General features: G+C 41.4%; 1 protein-coding gene across 1 annotated transcript; it reads right to left on the bottom strand.

The window, feature by feature from the left end:
- Positions 1-3,613: 3,613 nt before the first annotated feature.
- Positions 3,614-17,936, bottom strand: LOC146711305 (heparan sulfate glucosamine 3-O-sulfotransferase 6-like). Its single transcript, XM_085455420.1, has 2 exons — positions 17,132-17,936; positions 3,614-4,988 (listed from the first exon to the last, which is right to left on the bottom strand). Exons 1-2 carry the CDS (start codon positions 17,623-17,625, stop codon positions 4,370-4,372), a joined length of 1,113 nt encoding a protein of 370 aa, XP_085311546.1. The 5' UTR covers positions 17,626-17,936; the 3' UTR covers positions 3,614-4,369.
- Between the last annotated feature and the right edge of the window lie 3,702 nt (positions 17,937-21,638).

Raw genomic sequence — 21,638 nt, 5'->3', positions numbered from 1 at the left:
TCAACACAAGCCATAGAAAAGAACTGTTTTCCTAGCACAGCTCTGCTGTTGTTCTGTTGTATGTGAAAGGCACAGCAATTTAAACAGTTTGAGGTCTAGACTTTGACCTGGCTTTTTTCAGCAGCTGTTTGCTGCTGTGCTTCGGATCATTGTCCTGTTGCATGAGACAATTTAAGCCAAGCAATTGTTGTCAGACAGATGGCCTCATATTTGACTCTAGAGTACTTTGGTATACAGAGAAGTTGATGGTTGAATCACTGACTGCAGAGTGCTCAGGTCCTGTAGCAGGGGGTCCAAAACATGACCCCTCCTCCACCGTGTTTTAACAGTTAGTATGAGCTGGCTTTTCTGCGGTTTCTCTGAGAATGGCACAGTCTGACCTTGAGGTGAGTTTGCTGGGACTCTTACTGTGATGGCATTGCGTTCACACAGCGGAATGTGCCAGCAAACTTCCAAACCCTGTCATTTTCACAGGTGGTTGCTGATGATCAGTTAATTTAATTAGAAGCACCTGGCTGCTACTTGGATTATTAATTCCTATGGGTTTACTTAGTTTTTTACAGGCCTACACAGACCTGGGCAATTTAAAGTTGCATTGTGGATCACGACTGGTTAAAAACCAACGAACTGCAAATACACGCTTTGATATTTCATATTTTAGTGAACACAGAGACAATTTCTTTCTTTAGAATGAAAATGAGTTGTTTTCTGAGAACAAACTGGTTTGGAATTGTAAAATACATCCATATACATTTTGATTGTTATTTAAATGTCTGGTGAAGTCTGACACTTTAAATGAAACCAAGACTTTTGTGAATTGCTGGATTGATGGCGGTCATAAAATATGACAAAATGCTGGTGATGTCGACAGACTGCTGCGGCAGCCGCAAGGAGAGGGCGGCTTCTCGTGAGGGCATATTCAGAGACAACACTTTAAGACTTATTTGCTTCTATTAAAAAGTTGGATGAAGTTCTACTTTTATAAATGCGCAGTAGATCATTTTGTTCCTGGCTCTCAATCACTTGCCAATTCTTCATTCACCTCAATTAGATTTCTCACATCATTACCAATGTTTAGTGACAGCTGTAGATTATGCAGAATGTCTTGCTGATTTAATCACCCTTAATGACTGGGCTAGTCCTGTGAAGACTGATACAAACATCTTTCCCAGATGGCAGAATGGGATATCAGTTATCTTTTAATGCCTGCTGCTGGGCTGGCACGGCAAAATGGCAGTGCCCTATCAGCGTGCCTGGTAATACAGAGTAATAAAAGTTGGCACAAATGAAATGAGCCAAGTATGTTAAAAATTTTAGTGAGACCCACTAAACGTTAATGCCAGACAAATAAAACAGAAGGGGAATGTGAGAGAAATACTGACTGGAGCTAAAGGAGAGAAGACGTAAGGAGTGTGCGTGCTGTGATGTTAAACTTGCACATATACACACATCAGCATGCTCATGCAAGCAGCCGGCCATTTCATTCACAAGCCACTGACGTTTCCACAAACAAAGCTCACTCTTAATTTAAATTCTGTTTTAACAGTTATTTTAACAGTTAGACATATTTCAGTAAATTAGTTTTTAAAAAACGCATGACGCCACTATGTGTATATTTCACTTCACAAGCTCTTTTGTTAGTTGCTTCACAGGAACCTTTTATTTTCTTCCACACAGGAATATACACCATGAAAGAGAAGATCTCTGCTGTTAATTGTAAGCCCCGAGTGAAAGGAGGGTTTTTTTCTGTGTGATCTGACATATTTCATAATTAAAGGCCACAACACATGGAGACCTCAGACTGTAATGTGGTCGCACTGCATGGAAGTGGTAAGGACAAGCAGCGCGAGAGACTGGGGACTAGAGGGCAGAGAGAGTGAGTTTAGTGATGGGAGGAGGGGTGAACAAGGGCAAAGTGAGAGAGAAAGAGAGGGAGGAAAGAATAAAAGCATCTTAGTGCCAGGATAACAGCACAATACTTTGTCAAAAGTTGAATAAACAACTTTTATCAATCAGAATTATAGTCAATAGGGAAAAAGTGGTAGGCAGACAGCAAGAAGTTATCTTTTGGTTAACTTTTCTTTTCTATGGGGAAGCATGTTATTAACGGAGGCAAAAGAACATATATTTGAAATAAATTACTGATATAAAAAAGGGGGGAACTGAATCGTGTTTCAGACACATTCACTTTCACCTAATTTGCTGAAAATCCTATATTCAAGACTGGGAGGAGTCACAAGCCCAGCTGCAGGTGGACACAAGCTTGTACTCACAACTGTGATGACATTTCTGCTGCCCTCTTGAAAATGGCATTTTAATATCAAAAACACTTTTATCTGGATAAATAAAGCATATACAAAAATGATTTTGCCAAAAACTGAACGTATCTTTAGCCTTGTGACATCGTTCATGAGATGGATGGTTGACAGATTACAGCCCAAGAAGTCAGAGAGGCACTTTTATTGATATGTGACTGTTAATTTTGAAACTCATTTCTGCCAGACTGTGATGCACCTGAGACGAGTGCACAACACCAATTTACTTTAAAAACTGCCTTTGGCATCTTAGTGCTATATATCATATTTGGCTTGTCAAAGAAATGTAAAAAAAAAAAAAAAGCATATCAGATGTAATGCCTGCTGTCTTTGTATTTATGATGTGTGCAAATAATTTAGCTAAATATTAGCCTGAATTAATGAGCTAACTAGTTTTCTCCAAAATGGCACCTTTGGGTCAAAGTGAGTCAAATGTGTGGGCTAAGTTGAGCCACTCAGCCCTTCAAAAGCCACTGAAGTTAAATTAAATCTGAACTGCTAGAGAACCCATCGCTGATGACAACCAGAATATACTTTGCACCTGATTATAAACATATATTGATGCTACACATCTCACTTTTGGGGCAGTTAAATTCTGGTGGGAACTTTTTTTTCTTTTTATTCATTTGAGTGGCATTACTTTGTTTCAATCTCCGATAGTTTTGGTAACAGTATTCAATTTATTTAATCATTTTAATTTATGTTTTTATTTAATTTTGCTCAATAATGTCTCTGTTTTACTTGTTATTTTATTTTTTTAGGGGGGAGGTTTTCTTGTGTCTTGCATTTTTCATTAACATTAATTAATATAATCTTTCTTTGAACACCTGTACAGCTGAAAATCAGATTTTGTTGCACTGTACAATATATGTATGGTAGTGACAATAGATATATTCTATTCTATTCTATTCTTTAAATGCAATCAAAAGATATTGAAATTTAAACTTCATTTGATTGGTTTACTCATTCATTTAAATGGTCAGCTTACCCCCAGATGGTCCACTTATCCCTTAAGCTGATGCAAACTGAGCCACAGAGACACTTTTTCTCTAAGAAACCATATTTTTAAAACGTTTAAACAGTCTAAAAACTTTCACGGATGGTACTTACACATTCCTTTGTTTTCACAGGACTTTGTTTTCTTGATATGAAAAGATCCAGCTGTGTAAACTGTATTACATAGAGAATGGGCAGTACAGTACAGTCTTCAACCTCTGGTGACAATTTTGCAGCCTGATGTAACCATACAAAATCTGACCTTAACGCTAACACATGAAATGAAAACAAATTCGTTTGTCACATCAGATAAAAGTTTACTTCACAACACAGAGAATCAGAGGCACATTTTTTATACACTGTAATTTGAACACTTTTTCTTTTACAGTTACAGTGGTTCAGAATAATCACAGATCAAAAGTAGCAATTTATTGTGAGTAACAGCTGATACAATTGATCCCATCCAGGAATTACAATATAAAATATGATGCGTCTTTTATTGGAAAATACTTACAAATGGAATGTGTCTACGCATGGTTTCGACTTAATATTTACAAATGAGGTATCATTGGTATATCAACTGCAATGCACTGAGGAATGTCCTGCAACATCAAACTGTATGTAGCATTCAAAAGACTGGAAAATATGTAAATGCAGGCAAAGAGTATTACATTACTCCCAATGTCCTGTCAGATGTTGGTATTATGTCCGGCTTTGTCACGCAATAAATACACTTCTTTAATAATAATAATAAAAAAATACCTGTTGTATTCAACAGAAACTATAAATATCACCTTTTCTTCTAATCTGTACATAAAGAATGTCAAAAACAGTTTAACGGTTATATATTTAAGCCATTAACTAAATTTGTCGTTTTCATATTAGCAGCACTATGTCCGTCTGAGCCTCAAAATACAACAAAACAGTGACAGTTCATGAGTGCTGCATGTCGTGTTGACTCCACTGAGGCAGAATGGACTTTGTCTCTCCCAGTACCCTGAGAACATTAGCCCTGTGGAAACAGTAAATGAGCATCTCTCCACAAAGAAGACTCTTGCTTAGTCCCAGCCAAAGTCCTGTCCACTCATCTGGTAGAAACGGTGGTTGAAGGGCCTGTAGAAATCTCTGAGTCTCTGCAGTACCTCAGAGGGGATCTGGGGATGAGGTCTGCCTTTAGACTTTCCGAGGCAGCGGGGTCTGCTGCTCCCCTCTGGCTTCTTCAAGCAGGGAAAACCTTTTGTCTGGTTGAAGTAGAAGTGCTTGTCTGAAACAACCCTTTTCAAACCCAGGAAGTCCTGAACTCGGCCCATCTCCCCAGCTGGATCAGACACCAGTCGTTCGCCGCTAACAAACAGAAACTGAGACAAAGGGAAGTACTGGAGCCAGTTCTCCAGGTGCTTGGCATAGAGGCCGATGCGCACAGCACTCCACGTGGTATCAATCAAACCTGTGGAGGAGTTTTTCAAAGCGAGGCTCTGGAAGGATGGAAGCCCTGGGTTCTTGGACAGCGTCTGGGTGTAGTCAGACACAGCCCTCGTCACCGGGTCCCTGACGACGACAATAAGCTTGGTTTGACAATTCATAGTGCAGATGCGACTTGGAGCTTCTTTGGTGACAAAGTAGCTGGGTGTCTTCTCCATAGTGATCTGCCCATCGAGTGTCCGAGGCATCAGGTTCCTAAATTAAAAAAGAAGAAACTGTCAGATAAATATTGACACAGTCTATTTCACTTCAGTACATCCAGCAGGTCTGGAGCTTAACTTCACTTGTTTTGATTTCTTGAAGTGTTTTTTTTTTTTTTTAAATTTGGCCACTTGAAGACATTATGTCCATATTCTGCTTACGTTATATGTCGAGCCAAGTTGTGTGAACCTGCTATGTTACATGTATTTAACTCAACAAAACACTCTTGATCCGGCTACACCACTGGTTTCTGAGCTACCACAATAAAGTTTCAATGTTTATAACTCAAAACCAGCACCACTTGCTGTTTTAATCCCATGCTACATTCAGCAAAAAGACCACTAAGAGATAATGTAAGAACATCACACACTGTTGCTATTAAAGCATCTCAAAATCTGTGTGATCAAAGCTTCAGACACTACTCTGTTAATGTTCGAGGGCCCCAGACAGCCCCTCCGGGTCTCACTGCAAGGTCTGCAGAACAGGACCATCCGCTCACCACGGGCCCAGTGAGTCAAAACCACAAAGCCTCGAGAACCACTTAACAGCAATTTCCTACAGATTTCCACCCCCTCTTCTTCCTGCAAGAGCAAAATGCCCACCCCCTCACCATCACCTCCCCAATAGGTTCCAACAAGGACTCAAGCAGGCCAAAGTCTGCAGGAAGTGCGACCGGGATGGCGAGCTGCTGAGCTCAGCTAGTGTGTTAAACACATGGCAGTAATGAGGAGAGATGCTGGGTAGAATATACCAGTGGAAAGACTTGTGCTAAATTAGGTGTTACCGTGTTGGGGTGATAGATTTTGCATTATGATGCAAAATGTACCTTAAGCTTTAACCAGCGCTGTGACATCTAATCTGCTGATTTATCTTTCATGGCACCTGCTCTCCTGAGATGATTAAGCAGGTTTTTCTTCTTCTACTGATTTGATTTAAAACCATCGAGTCACAGCTGCATGAAACACCCTTGACTGATGTGGACTCCTCTTATTTCAGCAATATCTGGCCAACAGACAGTGAGGGAAAACATGGCGTTCAACAGGTCCAGCATTTATTCATGTGTTTACATTTAACATTGACAAACTGCCTGAGCCAGCATTGTGGTGGATTTGGATTTCGGAAACAAATTGTTTGCACGACAAATGGATGATGAGCAATGTTTAAAGCAGCAAATGAATCGCCTGCAGTTCATTTACCCAACACATCCTTTACTGTGTTACTGGAAACAGAGAGCGTTCATGTGGTTTCCCATAAAATAAACAAGTAATGGAGCATATGTGCTTTATTTGTTTCAGATTGCAAGTTTGCATTAACTCCAAATGTCAATGACAAAAGGCCATTCAGAAGTGTAGATGACATCCGAGGGGGGATTTGTTTTTCATTTTCCTGATTATTTTAATGAGTATTTGTAAAGTAACCGTGTATTAGTGCAATGTAGTAAAAATGCTTTTAATCAATTAGGAAAATAAACACTTTCAAATGGGTTTACTTGAGTAATGACAGTTGCATGCCCACATTATTTAAAGTGTTTCCTCTTTGATCTGAGGGAATTAAGGTTCAGCAAAGTTTCATGACTTCCCTTTCACGGAAACAAAGCAGCAGATGACTGTAGTCCATGCAAGTTCACTGACTTTACTTTTGCTCTTTAAAAACATATCTAATACAATATACCAGGGAAATATGAGAAAATGTACATCAAATGAAGAACAAGAAATAGGCTGTTGATATTTCACTCAAAATGAAGATCTTAACGCTTCAACAAAGTCAACCAAACACAGTAAAATCTCATTATAAGAACTTTTGACCACCTAGATAGGTTTTGTGCAATTGCATTAACCTTCTTCGTAAAAACAGTGCTCACACACGCTTCATTAAGCGTCATTAACCTCAACTGCTCATTAACGCAAACATATAATTGGCTGCGACTCAATGCGTTTAAGCATGCACACATGGTCAAGACTTGCAGAATTTCAAACTGAGCATCAGAACAGAGAAAAAAGTTGATTTAAATGACTTTGAATAAAATATGGTTGTTGGTGCCAGACTGGCTGGCATTTCAGAAACTGCTCATCTACTGGGATTCTCCCACACAATCATCTCTAGGGTTGAAAAAAAAAGTGAGTGGCAGTTCTCTGGCTGAAAATGCCTCGTTGATGTGGCCAGACTGCTTTGAGCTGATCAGGAGGGAACAGCAACTCAAATAACCACTCACTACAACCAAGGCATGCAAAAGAGCATTTCTGAACAAACAACGTGTTGAACCTTGAAGGAGATGGGCTAAAGCAGCAGAAGACCACACCGATTCCTTTCCTGTCAGTTGAGAACAGGAACCCGATGCTGCAGTTTGCACAAGCTCGCCAAAACTGGACAATAAAAGATTGGAGAAAAAAAAGTTACCTAGTCTAATGAGTCTGAATTTGTGCTGTAACACTCAGATAGTAGGGTCAGAATTTGACATAAGCAACATGATAGCACTGATTCATCCTGCCTGTATCAACAGTTAGGGTTGCTGGCGGTAGATTGTTGGGACCCTTATTACTAATTAATTAAAAATGTCACAGACAAGTCCATCCCTTTATGACCACACTGTACTCATCTTCTGATGGTTCCTTCTAGCAGGATCACGTGAAATGTCACAAAACTCTAATCATGTCAAACTGGTTTCTTGGACATGACACTGGATTCACAGTACTCAAACAGCCTCTCAGGTCACCAGCTCCCAACCCAATAGAACATTTTTGGAATGTGGTGGAACGAGAGATTCCCATCATGGATGTACAGAGCCGACAAATCTTGGGCAACTGTTTGATACTGCCATGTCAACGTGGACCTAAATCTCTGAGGAGGTTTTCCAGAAACTTAGTAAATCTATGCCACAAAGAATTAAGTCAGCTCTAAAGTAAAAAGATGTGGTACTAACAAGGTGTTCCTGCTCATTTAACTCCTGATGGAAACTCTATTCTGTGGTTCAGTGTTTAGTTTGGTCTCTTATTTATGTAAAATGTTCTCTGTAGAAGTTTTAAGAGGAAACAAAGGTTAAAAGTGCACAATAAAGTACATGACTTTGAGTGAGAAAGAAACTTTTAGAGATTTGAGTCTTTCCTCTGCATTTAAAGTTAAGCCGTTTCAATCCATCCCCATTAAATGATCCCCATAATAAAAGACCATTAATTGATTACTATCCAATTTCAAGAGCTGCAAATGGCCTATCACTGCCTGCCCGTCCCCTGTTTATCTGTGTCTGATCAATACGTCTGTCTCTATATGACAGATTGTGCTCAGTGTGTGTCGCTGTGTGTATGACTGCTTTTTTGCACATGTGCATATTTGAGCACGGAGGTGTCAGTGAATACTGATGAGAAAATGAACATCTTTACACCCACAGTGTCCGTCTTCTGCTTTCTCATTCATAGTTTTGGATTTCTCCTTCACTTCTTCACATAAATGACACTTCTGTAATTGACCATAAGTTGTCTTTCCATATTCATGAATAGTTAATGAATTGTGACTTTACCCCCACTCTGCTCAGGTCCCTATCTCCCTCATCACAATCAGTCTCATTATCGGAGAATCGATAGAGGCCATTTTCTGTCATAAATCTGTCTGTATGTGGTGTCAGTATACTGTAAACAGATCAGGGACAATTAATCTGCAATAATATATGCTTTACATACACCTCTTTGATTTAGCTTAAGGGAAATGCCTTTTAGCCTACTATTGTTAACATTTAAATGTGCAAAGAGAAGAACTCAAACATGTTTTCTATTTAGCGTTGTATCGGAAAGACTTGCTGACTCGCCACTCTAGTCTGGAACTCCCTGCTGTTAAAAGGATGTAGTGCTTTTCCTCACTGAAGTGCTCCAGAGCTGATTACTCTACTGATATGTTCGAGGGAGCCTGGATCATAAGATTAAATAACAACCCTGGCAACAAGGATGTGGCCAAGAGACTTCCTGCCCCCCAAGATTATGGGCTTTCCCGCTGAAGCGGGAGCCACATACTCCTGCGGCGCAGAAACAAAAGGTATTCTGCACAGAAGTGGAGCCGGAAAATCCAATTATCACGTCGGTTTGTCGATCTGAAATTCCATCAGTTATCACAGATACGCTACACACGGTCTTCCTGAAGGAGGCTTCTGCTTTGGCAGGCATCCACACCAAAAGGCCTTTTCAGCTGAGATCCAATTAAACAGGTGGTGAAAAATCAAGGCTATAAAAACGAGAGAGAGCATAAATGTCAAACTGAGGGAAACATTTCCCAACTGTGTCGCTATGCTCGAAGGGTGACAGAAGCAACCTGGAGGCAACGGAAAGTCTGTCAGTCTGACAGGATAAGTGTGGGAACCTTGATTTAAAGCATCATGTCTGGATGAAACATATGTTGCTATTCCCCTCTGACCAAGCTAAGGTGGGCTAAACCAGTACAAACAAGAGTGTGGGGCAAATCTCATCTAGCTACAAGGAAGTGAACACATACAGCAGGAGGCATTATTGTCTCTAGGATACAAAGTGCAGTTTTTCCCCTGCTATCGCCATGTTTGAGACCTAAAAGTGTCACACATCAAAGTTGGAAAAGAACATAAGCTGATGTGTAGAAAGTGAAACATTGAATGAGAAAGTGTGGAGCAGAAACTTTACAAATAGTATTGCGTATGTGTGTGTGTTACCACTGAAGTGACTTTCAACCAGACACAAACACACTAAACACCTCTGCAAGTGTCAGTCACAGGACCACTGGATGGTTTGATCACAATTGGAACCCAGCTGCGAGAAAAAACTGTTGCCACCCTCTAGTTTTAATTGCATTGGATGATGTTTTCCTCTACAAAGTAATGGAGTTAGTAAATGGTTTTCTCTGCATGAGGTTGGCTGAAGTGCAACACTTCCACAGAGACCAGAGTGTGAGTGTGTGGGTGGAAAGGAGTTAAAATCACACACATACATGGGAAGGGGGGAGTCCATCTATAAAGGAATTACTTTATGCAGGTCGATGCCCAATTAAAGACTGAATGTCCAGTTATAATTAGGAGTCCTGACAGGATGTGAAGTCCGTGATGCTTTGCTGGGAAGTTGGCGCCCACAAGGGCAGAATTCTCACTGGGGGGAGAATCTGGGTTTGAATCTATCAGCAAGCGAAGGTCTTCGCATGTTCTCAGCGTGCCTGCATGGGGGTATCCAGCTTCCTCCCACAGTACGAAGACATGCAGCTTGTGGGGATAGGTTAATCGGATAATCCAAATTGTCACTAGGTGTGAATGTGCGAGTGAATGAGAGTGCGAATGGTTGTCTGTCCCTGTGTGTTGGCCCTGCGACAGACTGGCGACCTGTCCAGGGTGTATCCTGCCTGTCGCCCTATGACAGCTGGGATAGGCTCCAGCGATCCTGAAAAGGATAAGCGGAAGCAAATGGATGGATGGAATTAAGGTGGATGAGTTTAAACACTTGAGGTCAATCATCCAAATTAAAGGTCATTGCGCAAGAGAGCTGAAGAACAGAATGCAGGCAGGAGGGTGGAGTGGGTGGCGATGAGTGTCGGGGTGATTTGTTACAGAAGGTCCACAAGTTGGTAGTGAGACCTGATATGATGTTTTATTTGGACATGATGGGGCTGCCAAAAAAGAGCTGAGCTCGAGTTGGCAGAGCTGAAGAGCATGCTCTGATTTTCTTTGGGCATCCTTACAGTATTAGAAATGAGTATATCAGAAGGACAGCCCAGGTTGAGGACTTTGGAGACAAAGTTGAGTAGAGGCAAGGCTTAGATTGATTGGACACAGGCAGAGTAGGGATAGTGGATATACTGGACAAAGGATGCTTAATATGGAGCCGCCAGACAGGAGGAAGACCAGAAGAAAGATTCATAAATGCAGTGAAGGAGGACATGCAGAGAGTTGCTGTGATCTTCTAAATTAGCAAATGTTAGCATGCTAACACCCTGCGCTAAGGCGGTGAAAACTCTATAATTATTAAATCAGCATGTTAACATTGTCATAAATATGTAAACAGGGATTTTTAATAATCAAGACCGATTTTGCTGACGTTTGATGAACCCGGGAGCTAAAAGAGAAAATTGTGAGTGTGTCTCTGTTGTTGTTCATCTCTTATGAGAATCAGATACATACTTTTCTTTTATAGATCTGGATTCATTCAAACCCTTTAAACATCGAAGCTATGTGGTAAAACATAGTCTTTTCAAATTTCCCAGGAGCCATATTATTGTGTTTCCATTGGATACTCTCGTGTTTTTTCAGGCTCACGCTATTCTTTTCTGGAAATGGTTGCCTGACTGAACATGACTACCAAGCATTTGAAACATTTAATTTTGGCCCAAACTATTATTTCTTCAAAAAGTACTTTTCTCACCAGCTAACTGCAGCATAGAGCTGAGGGGGGGAAAAAAGACAAGACAGAAACCTCCCCAAGATTTTACAGGCGCCCCATAATGGATTACAAAGCACCCCAAATTATTATAATTCTCACCATATGAAGTGTGAATGTGGCTATTTTCAAACCTTATAATACCACCTAGACTTAAGTCCAGCCAAAACCTGGCACCATTAAAACACACTACAACCCAACACTACAGAGACCACTTCCTGGCCTGTTACACCAATCAGCCATGTTCAGTGTCTAAGGCTAATGGCCTGAGGGCTGTACACAGAATGAGGTGTTGAGAAAATCACCCTCACTCTGGAAAACGTTCCCCCGTGGACGTGCATTAGGCTCCACTTTCACCATTTCAGCTGTCAAAAATCCAAACTGACAGGGTAAGTGCCTGAATCTCCCCTCTCGGATAATACTGAGATAAAGCATGCACAAAGCACAGGATGACTTTGGAACAATCCAAACTGTACCATTAGTACCTTAAGTATTTAGACAGCGACATAACTTTTGTTATTTGGACTCAGGGCGAGCACATGCAAAAGGGGGGCTATGCATAGAAATGGTTGTAAATCCTAAAAAGCAATGATTTTGTTAAACCACAAAATTATAGTGTGTCATTGTCCAGATACTTATGGACTTAACTGTGGCTATATCTTGTCTTATTTATACTTCAAATAATATTAAAGATATAAGTTGTTAAATGATGTGCACACAAATCTGTCCCAGCTGACTAAAGTGCCTGAAAATATCTTATTTTTTTTTCAGCTGAACAGATTATACTTGACATATAGGTTTGCAAACCTTCAGTGACAGCAGTTACATTATTGTGCATAGAAGACGCTAACATGTCTGCAAACACGTAATGAAAACTGAAAGAACTGCGATGCAAACCGTAAACAGAGAATGTTCACATTCGAAGAAAGGATTGACTCCGGTGCTGCAGCCAATACATTTGAAAAGGTGCAACTTTTACTTTGAAGGCAACTTCTAGTTTGTGTTGCTGTTTTCACAGCTTCGCTACAGCTCTGAGGATTGTTGATGAGTGTTTGCAGACCACTTGGAGTTTTCCATGCAAATTACCAGCAGTTGTGGCGTTCTGCTGGCAACCAAAGCAACTGCAAGGAGGTCTGTGCCAACTGGTTGGGGTTGCTGGTGGTTGCTATGGGTCACCAACCAGAGCTCTAGGCCTATGTAGAGTTTAGCGCTAGATTCCATCGTGCCTGCCATCAGCCTGCAGCAACTGGTTGGAGAATACACATTTTCCCCCTCTTAAAAGGCCGGTGTGAACGGGGTCTTATTCACTTGACCCTACAGCAACACATGTTGATGTGACATTGTGAGCAGCCATGTCTCTCCAAAACCTCAGCCTGTGGGAAAACACGCCTTTGGCTCCTTTGATCTATGACCTCATTAAACACTTTTCTGATGAGTTTGTGGGTTCAGATGCAAATTTCAAGTCTTACCTAATAGAACGTGACATTCACTTTGTAATTTAAAGTCTCCACGAGAGTCCAAAAGGAGGATAAAGCAGGGTACGGTTTGGAGCTGCCATCCTCACCACGCACAAGTGAAGTCTGATGGTGGCAGTGAGAGCGCCCAGCTTAAGGCTTCAAGCCAGCATTTCACTAACCAATGGGTGACCGCACTGTGGTTGCGTCCATTTTTTATATACAATCAGCTAAAATTTAAGGAAGTGGTCACACTAAAATGAATCTAAGGCGATTTTAAATGACTTGGATGCAGTTCGTTCATCCTGCAAATGTTTTGCCTGAATATTACCCTTGTTTCTGGCGTGAGACAATATTGATGTTTTAGGCTTCATTGCTGCTGACGTTTATAAATTTTTGGTTGTCGTCGTACTTTATTTTCACCAGCTGTATTTTTGTATAGTTAATTTGTGTATTATTCTGTTTATATTTGTGCATGTGGTCTAGTTTATGCAACTTAGTTGATTGCACTGCTGTCTTTTTTGGCTAGGACTCTCATCGTCAGGATTTCCAGAGTAACTAAAGCTGAAATATAACAGTAATCTAAAATAAATAAATAAAAAGAGACATTTAAAATGTGCAGATATGTATATTTTAATGGTTATGCTAGAAAAATCAAGGGATAAAATTAAATTTTGGTGCTGGTGTAAATGCTGATTATACGTTTTAAAGTAATAAAATCAAATGTGTATATCAGTCTGACCCCATAAAGATCGGCATGTCCTCCTCTTATTTTGATCTGTTGTCATCTATTTCCAGTCTTGTTTGCATAAATCCATTTCTGATGTAATTTTTAGCAGAGCTGGCATTTTTGCTTGCCCTTGTGCTGTTACCCTTAATGGATTTATACCATGTTTTAATTGCAATCCAATCAGGCATGGCCTGCGGTGTCAAGACTACAGGTCAGCTAATTGATAACCTTGTAAAATATTGATGAGCCATGAGAACTTGAGTTTTTCCTCAAACAGAAATGAAGAAGTAATCTTTCTAAAAAGAGTTTGTTCTTCTACAAGATGAGAAATAAATGCGCTCACTTTGACGTCATCAGACAGAATTTAATCATTACTCACTCCAGGCCTCATCACTGTGACAAAGCCGTGACAATTACAACTATTGTGCCATGGAAAGCTGAGGTTTTTCAGCTTTCTGCGGTGGCTCTTAAGTCCCATATGAAACCCATCACTCTGTGAAGTCTCTTTAAAGCCGTAAAACAACACAGAAAACCGTTAAATCTTTGCCTTATTTTCAATGCACTATTTGTGGCTTTTCCATTCCCGTAATGGGCTCGTATGCACACATGCAAACGAGAGAACGGCATGAAGAGACAGACAGGGCGGAGAGGGAAAGAGAGCGGAGACTGACTTGATCGCTCAGATAAAAGCAATGGAAAACACACATGCATGAGGTCTGAGCTTGTCTTCGAGAAGACAGTGCTGTTGGAACAACACGCACGGGAGGGTACTTCTGTCTGCTGAATCTATGAAGTGTCTCCAGCATGCAGATCGCCCCTGGTTTCATCCAACATCTGACAGCAATGACTCAAATATGACAGATTACAACCCTCATCCATCTGCTACAGTCGCCTTCGGTTTGTGCTTATTTCTCCATCCAGGAAAGAGAGCAGACTATGACAGTGCACAAATTGCTTTCAGATATGCAAGTGTGTGACCATGTATCTTGGCAAGCGGCTGTTTGTTACTTATAAAATCGTGACTCGTCTGTAAAAATAATCAACAGCAGTTCCAACGCATCATTTTTTTTTTTCATGGGGATTATGGCAGATATATAAGCACGCAAACGTCATATTTGTCTGAAGGAAAAGATTCAGGATTAAAGCGGTTTATCATCACTTTATCACCTATGATATGGATAAATAAGTGCTGTGGTAATATTAAATGGATGATCCGGAGGAATATCTACAGCAATCGGTTCTCTATCTTATGAGATGAGATGAGACAGAGAACTTCAGAAAGATTAAATGTCAAAGCAGGGGTTGCGTTTTCAGAGCCTGTCTTAAACTCCTGCTTTACACTGCATTGAGTGTGTGCGTGTGTGTGTGTGTCACATCCAGATGTGACAGAGAGTTGACCCTGTGACTGACAGTCAGATGAGGAGGACTTGCTTGTTCCACATGGATAAGTTCTTTCTGTCACTGACTCTCTCTCTCTCTCACACACACACACACACACACACACACACACACACACACACACACACACACACACACACACGCACACATGCACACACACACATACACACATACACAAAATGCTGCTGTCTACAACTTCCAGCGGCTTCTTTGTGGGTCACTGCAGATGACAGCAAACAGATTTGCTCAATTTTTGCGATTCAGTGACAACAGCGGAATCATCTTTCAGTGATTTCATCCGGTATCATGTTGCTGCTGTCGCTCTCCATTGTTGCATTAATCCTTCCAACTTTTCTCCGCCTCAACTTTCAGTGAAGTTCACTTCTTTAAAAAAAATCACAGCAAAAGACAAAACCATAATTCACATTCACGTTCTGATACTGTGAATGTGAACAAATGCAGGTATTATCAGTTATATCCATGCAGAACTCCCATTTAATCTCTTAAACACTTACAGGTGATCACTTTACTGTAATTACACCTCTTAACTTGGCTACACTTTGAAAAATGTTCATGTTGCATGTGGTGACTTAGATTTGTCGTTGGGTTTAGGCGATATTACTGCACGACTGATCTACCTTTTACAGGCCGTGTTTTTACAGGCCGTGTTAGTGGCAGTGCTGTGTTACACCGTTAAGGCCTAACAGCTTTACAGCACAAGTCAGCCTAATTAAAACACACATAAAAAAAATGCCCCGGAAACACCAGTTTGGCCACAGGTATTTTCACATTCTGCTATTCTGAAGGGAGAGTGAGGAGAAGAGAAGCAAGGAGAGAAGGAGAAAGTCACAAGGAAGAATCTGGGGAGAAGGATGAGTTGTAAATGTGGCATGGAGAGACAGAGGATAGGTAACATAGTGCTTAAGATTGCTAACATACATACGGTATATATGAGTGTTTGTGTGTGCACAGAGAAAAAGTGAGAGAGAGGAAATTTAACGGCATGCTAAAATTATCAGTGGTGAAACCGTTTCCATGTGTCCTTATGTTCCCTATTAAAAGGCAGCAAAGGGGGGTTTAGAAAATAAGGCAAAGGAAGATTAAATTACACCATCTTGCTATCAAAGTGCCTGTTATTCATGATCCTTACCCTGTCAAACCTCTGTGTAGTTATGACACCTTTCTTGCTTAAAGGTCCCCAAATGGCACTGTGTTCTCACACGCTGCTCAGCTGGGATCATGTCCAGAAGCTCGTAGAACATATGGAGATGATCAGGACCAGCTTCACGGACAAATAAATCCTTCTTTAGGGCCTTAACTACACCCAAATGAGGGCTCTGGTCAGCCTGGCCACCCCAAATCATGTGCTGTCAGTATGACAGTAGCATTTTATGTGCCTTTTGTAAAGGAACTGTGCGATCACATTAACTAAGATCATCACTCAGTGTTTGCTCTCCTTGTCAATCAGATTTTTGTGTTTTTGCTTTTTTAAAATTCTCTAATTCAATTCAATTTCATGTTATTTATATAGCTCCAAATCACCCCAAGGTGCTTTATATGGTATATGATGAGGTATTTGCTGTAGATTTTACATGTTAGAGTAATCGATGTGATGTTTGCATGGGTTCTTTGTGGCTCTGTTGCAGAGCAAAAAGGGGAACACTATACAGGATGTCATGCTGAAGTGAATAAATGGTGTTTAGATGACTGTCAAGATGATGAAACGCTCCTCTGGGACCTCACTAGCCCTTTTGATCTAGAGCAGCACAAGAGAGGGAGCATTGTCTAAAGCTGATCCTAATCTATCAACCAGCCAATGCATTGCTGTCTCTTCTATTGACGGAGGAAATCAGCACATCTGCACAGGTGATAAGATGTCAGCAAAAACATCAGTGCTGCTCAGCTGACCCTTTACCCTTACAGCATATACAATCCTGCATTGGCCCGCATGACATCCAAATATGCAATCGTGTTCAAACTTTTTCCAAATAAACCCGTCAGATTCACTTATAAAGAGCCCTTATAAAGAGTTTTTACAGCAGACACCCTGTGTCGTTTTAAAGTTTTGGACTGCCTACGATGGTCCACGATTTACAGTTTTTACATTTTATGATTTGCGGTCAAACCTGGGCTAAAAGCCAGCCACATTCTGTATGAGTGGATTCGTGCGTTCATCCTTACCTGTACCACTCCAGCCCTTTATCGTAAAACCTGTCGAAGAAGTGCGGCTCCGCGCCGAACGCTCTCACGTCCGGGTGGATGCGGAGAAACTCCAGCAGGGCGCGTGTCCCTCCCTTCTTCACGCCGATTATAATCGCCTGCGGAAACCTTTTGGTCCCGAAAGTGTTGGACACGGGGATGCCGTTGCTCTGGACAGTCTCCTTTTCGCTGTCCAGCGTATTCTGTGACGGCTCAGCCGGAGCGTCCTCGGAGCCTGTGCGGTTCCGCTGAAACGGCGCATCGGGGAAGAGACGCCGGGGTGGCCGCAGATCGTCCAAAATGTCATAGTCCAAGTCTGAAGTTTCTTGTCTGTATGCAGCTCTTGGAGCCGAATCACAAAATCCGGTGAGGCAGTAGAAGAAGTAGGTGAAGATTAGGACCATGGTGAAAAAGACCGAGACTTTGGACAGCGCCTTCCCAAAGTTGACCCTGAATCTGCATCCACTACATCCCATGAGTTGATCTCCTGCTCGATGCCAAAGGGCCAAAGCGGTGACAGCATGCTTCTTTTTGTTCCCTACATGGATCAGAGTTCGAGCTTAAATGTTCTTTGGAGAACCTGTTGCGCAAAGCTGATCCATCACACGGGGAGCTTCTCTCAGCAGTGGAGTGGCACAGTGGACTTGTCAGAAGTTACATTCATAATTCAGAAAAGAGCTACTAAAGATGTCCTCTGATCATTTTGAATCGTTTGTCCTTTAAAACTCAGTTAGCTGAGACTTTCCAGCTTGTTGTGTCTGTGCGCTCTAGGGTCCTGGAAGCTCTCATTCAAGGTTTCTTTGCTTCTTCTACACCCCCTACACCCCTCCCTTTTTCCTTTTACATGTCCCCACCCTTTTCCTGCTGTGACATCTTATAGATAGATCGTTCCAGCACAGATAGGATGAAGGGTTTTTTATCCTGTATAATTAAAAATTTATGAGGCATAACATTCTTAATAAATCATTACAGTATGTATCATCATAAGAAAACAACTGTAGCGTATTAAAGCACCATTAGGAAAATGATTTTTTTAATAAGTTAATAAAGAATTTAGTCATTTTATGTCAAGTCAAGTGTAAGGCACATGATTTAGCTTCTTTAGCTCAGCAATGTGGGAAAAAATGATGAGCACTTTATTCTAAAGAGCCCACGTCAGTGTTTTACAAATGTAAGATGACTCCCCACCAAAGAAAATCTTCCTCGCCCCTTTGAACTCATGATAGACATCCCAGTCAGCTTTGTGAATAACACGAGCCCCGAGGACGTCTATCTAAAACCTCTTGTACTCTTCTTGCACTCTGAAGCTCAACACATGGTCTCTTGGCACAAACCTCCCCCCCAAAAATAATAGGCCTAACATAAGGAGGGGATACCTGCAACCCATATCTCTCTTGTACCCTCTTCCCATAAATACAGTATCTGAGACTGAGTGTGTCATCTTTGGGGGTGAGCAGGAAGGATTGGCTCTGGGACATTCCCCTGACTCCGAGCTGGAGCAGATATAGAGTTTCTTCAGGCAACGAGATGAATTCAGACTTTGAACCTGATTAACACACCGGCTGTTTGAACGGATGAGAGGATGGGGGGGGGGGGGGGGGGGTTAAAGGGTAGATAATCTGTCTGTGACACGCTCAGCCCTGGAGCAGACAGATATAGTAAATCCACTTGGCACTGCACCGACTAATTGAGAATTTTAAGCTTTTTATTATCATTCACCTTCGTTCTTTAACATCCTCAGAGAAAACAGAGTTCGGCATTTTTGAAAATGCGCTCTTTTGATTTCTGTACGAGTGAAACATCTTGCCAGTTGTGTTTAAAGGTAACAGAAGGAGCTGGCTTATTAACATATTGTATTTGGTGTGTATAGAAAATCAAAAATGGCAAGAGAGTGTCAGCGGTTGTAGGGTGTGAAGTGCGAGGCTAAAAACAGCAGACGCTCTATGTTTCGCTCCAAAGTGCAAAAAAAAAGTGTTTTTACACTTTTTACTTCTACAGTTTCTGTGCAAACTACAGAAGTGACACATAACGTGATCTCTGTAGATCCTGGGTGAATTTTGTGACTTTTCAGATTTCCCTCCCATTTTCAGTCTTTGCGCCAAGTTAGCTGATTGCTATTAGTATTCTTAGCATCCTGATAGGAGAGTGGTATCAATCTTTTCATCTAAGTCTTGACAGTCTCTTAATAGCTCTGTCCCGCAGTGTCTAACTTTTCCTTTAAGGAAAAGCTTTCAAAGTTAAGAATTGCAGAGCCCGTGATTGCAGTTTCCGCCGTCTGCTGAAACAAAGGTCTCTGTGGATTCGTACATGACCCAGGCAAATATAGAATAATGATATGTTTTGACACACAAACAGCCATTGTAAATCCACTGCAAAAGAGGCCAGCTTGGCATCGAGGAATTCACAGCTTTTGGAAATGACCGTCCGCTGGCTGTAGTGCCACATTCAGTCAGAGTGAGGTCAGGATCCGGGCTTTGCTTTCATCAGACGTTTTATTTGCTTTTCCCTCATGCTAATTGCCCTAGCTGGAGTTATACTGGCAGGTTTGGACGCAGAAATATAAACAGTGAGATTAAAGAAACAAACAGGCAGCAGCAGTGTTGAAGAAACAAATGTGATATACAAGTCGTGAGCTGCATCTGTGTATATAGGATTGAGGTCGGATAATACAGTATATCAATCTGTGGGTGTGTTTGCCTGTATGCTCCTCTCTATCTCTGTGTGCTCACGTTTTTATGTATGCATGTGTGCAGTCCAGACTATATTTCCCACCGCTGTGCCTGCAGGTGCGTGCTGGCGCCGCATCCCTGTGTGCACCACAGATAGAGATTTCCATAGCCGGAAGCCTGCCGATGGCGCGTACATGTGTCAGCCATTACAGCAAATTACAAATCCTGCACAGCAAAAAGCTGAATGTTCCACTCTCGTTGTGTAATTTCCAGTGTGAGGAAGAAGCTGTCGCCCATTTGCAAAACCCAGCAGAACTCTTAAAACAGGGGTGTCAAACATTAGGCCCTGAGGCCAGAGTGGCCTGCCAAAGACTCCAATCCTGCCCAATGGATGGCTTTGGAAATGTGAAGAAGGGCATACATTTGAGATTTTTAACTTTATTTTCACAAGTTTGTCAGCTTTTCGCATTGATAAAGACTTCCTCCATGTTCATTCATACTACACCAAAGTAAATAATTAAAAGATTAACCGTTAAATGAAAGAAAGTTCCAGTTTTGAATTTGAATGAGTTTGGAATCCCCGCCTTAAAACCATCATGACAGATGTTTGAAACCAGGAGATACTCATCAAGCAGTGCAGAGGCAAGGCTGTATTTTCCTTTAAATGGAGCCTGAACCGTGTGTGTGTGTGTGTGTGTGTGTGTGTGTGTGTGTGTGTGTGTGTGTGTGTGTGTGTGTGTGTGTGTGTGTGGAATGAATATCAGCAAGACATTTCGTAGTAGTTAACTGCAAAGTAGTATATACGGACAAAAGAGCGTCCCCCTCTGATTCTGATGAATGTTCTTGTCAGGTTCTCATGTTTACTTGTCATGTTCTCATGTTGTTGCTAAGGATTGTCTTATTGCACTGGAGTCACACTGGGTTAAATATTTACACTTGGGTTTTAAGGGGTATTTATTATTTTCTTCATTATTTTATTTACGGGTTGTACGGAAGCCCCAAATGCAATTTCATTGTTCTCTGACAATGACAATAAATAAATAAATACAAAAATACAACAAAAAAAAAATACAATACAATGTTCGCTTTTCGCCTAGATTTCTTGTCAAAAAGAAAGTTTTATGCTCGTAATGTGCACGTTGTGCCTGAATCTCTCTTTGAAGCAACAACAGATGCCATGCACACTATTTCCTACATGCAATATGCTCAGTGGTGGATCCCTCAGGCAGTGAGGATGAATTCAAAGGCCCACAACAAAGCAGCTGCGAGGCCCCACCTTCCTAACTTTTATCTGCAAATGTAAGCAACCTCAGTGAGAATGACTGATGGACAGCGTGAAGGAGGAGATGGAGGACTGAACAAAATCACTCTGATCTCTCCAGCCGCGCACTTTTTTCTGCCCCCACAGCTTCCTCTTCTCCTCCTACCCACCATCCCTCATGTCCCGCCACCTTCACGCAGGTGTATCAAACTTTTCTTCTTTGTTTTGCCTCCAGCGGGACCTTCGGAGTCCCAGACTTGCTCTGCAACTTTATAGAGACATCACTAAATGGATCAATGTAGTAAAGATCTGAGAGGAGAGATGTTCGGAGATTATGCAAGACTTTGAACGGCCTTGGAAGCATTAGACAGTGCTAGGCTCACATCATTCCTCAAGTTCAACATGGGAATAATTTATAGCTGAGGGAGAGTTCGCTGGCGTTCATTCTGACTTCACTGGAGTTAAATCTGGGCAATACCCCAAAACCAGGAGCTTCAATTACGTAGCAGTTATGCACGTATAAGCCTATGGATATGTTTTGCATAAACAAAAATGCACA

The sequence above is a fragment of the Copadichromis virginalis genome, linkage group LG4 (genome assembly GCF_057382275.1).
Source record: "Copadichromis virginalis isolate Kocher_CV1m ecotype Utaka linkage group LG4, C_Virginalis_male_GT1.1, whole genome shotgun sequence".
NCBI lineage: Eukaryota > Metazoa > Chordata > Actinopteri > Cichliformes > Cichlidae > Copadichromis > Copadichromis virginalis.
The sequence above is the reverse complement of the archived record's forward strand: the minus strand, read 5'-3'. Positions and strand labels throughout refer to the sequence as shown.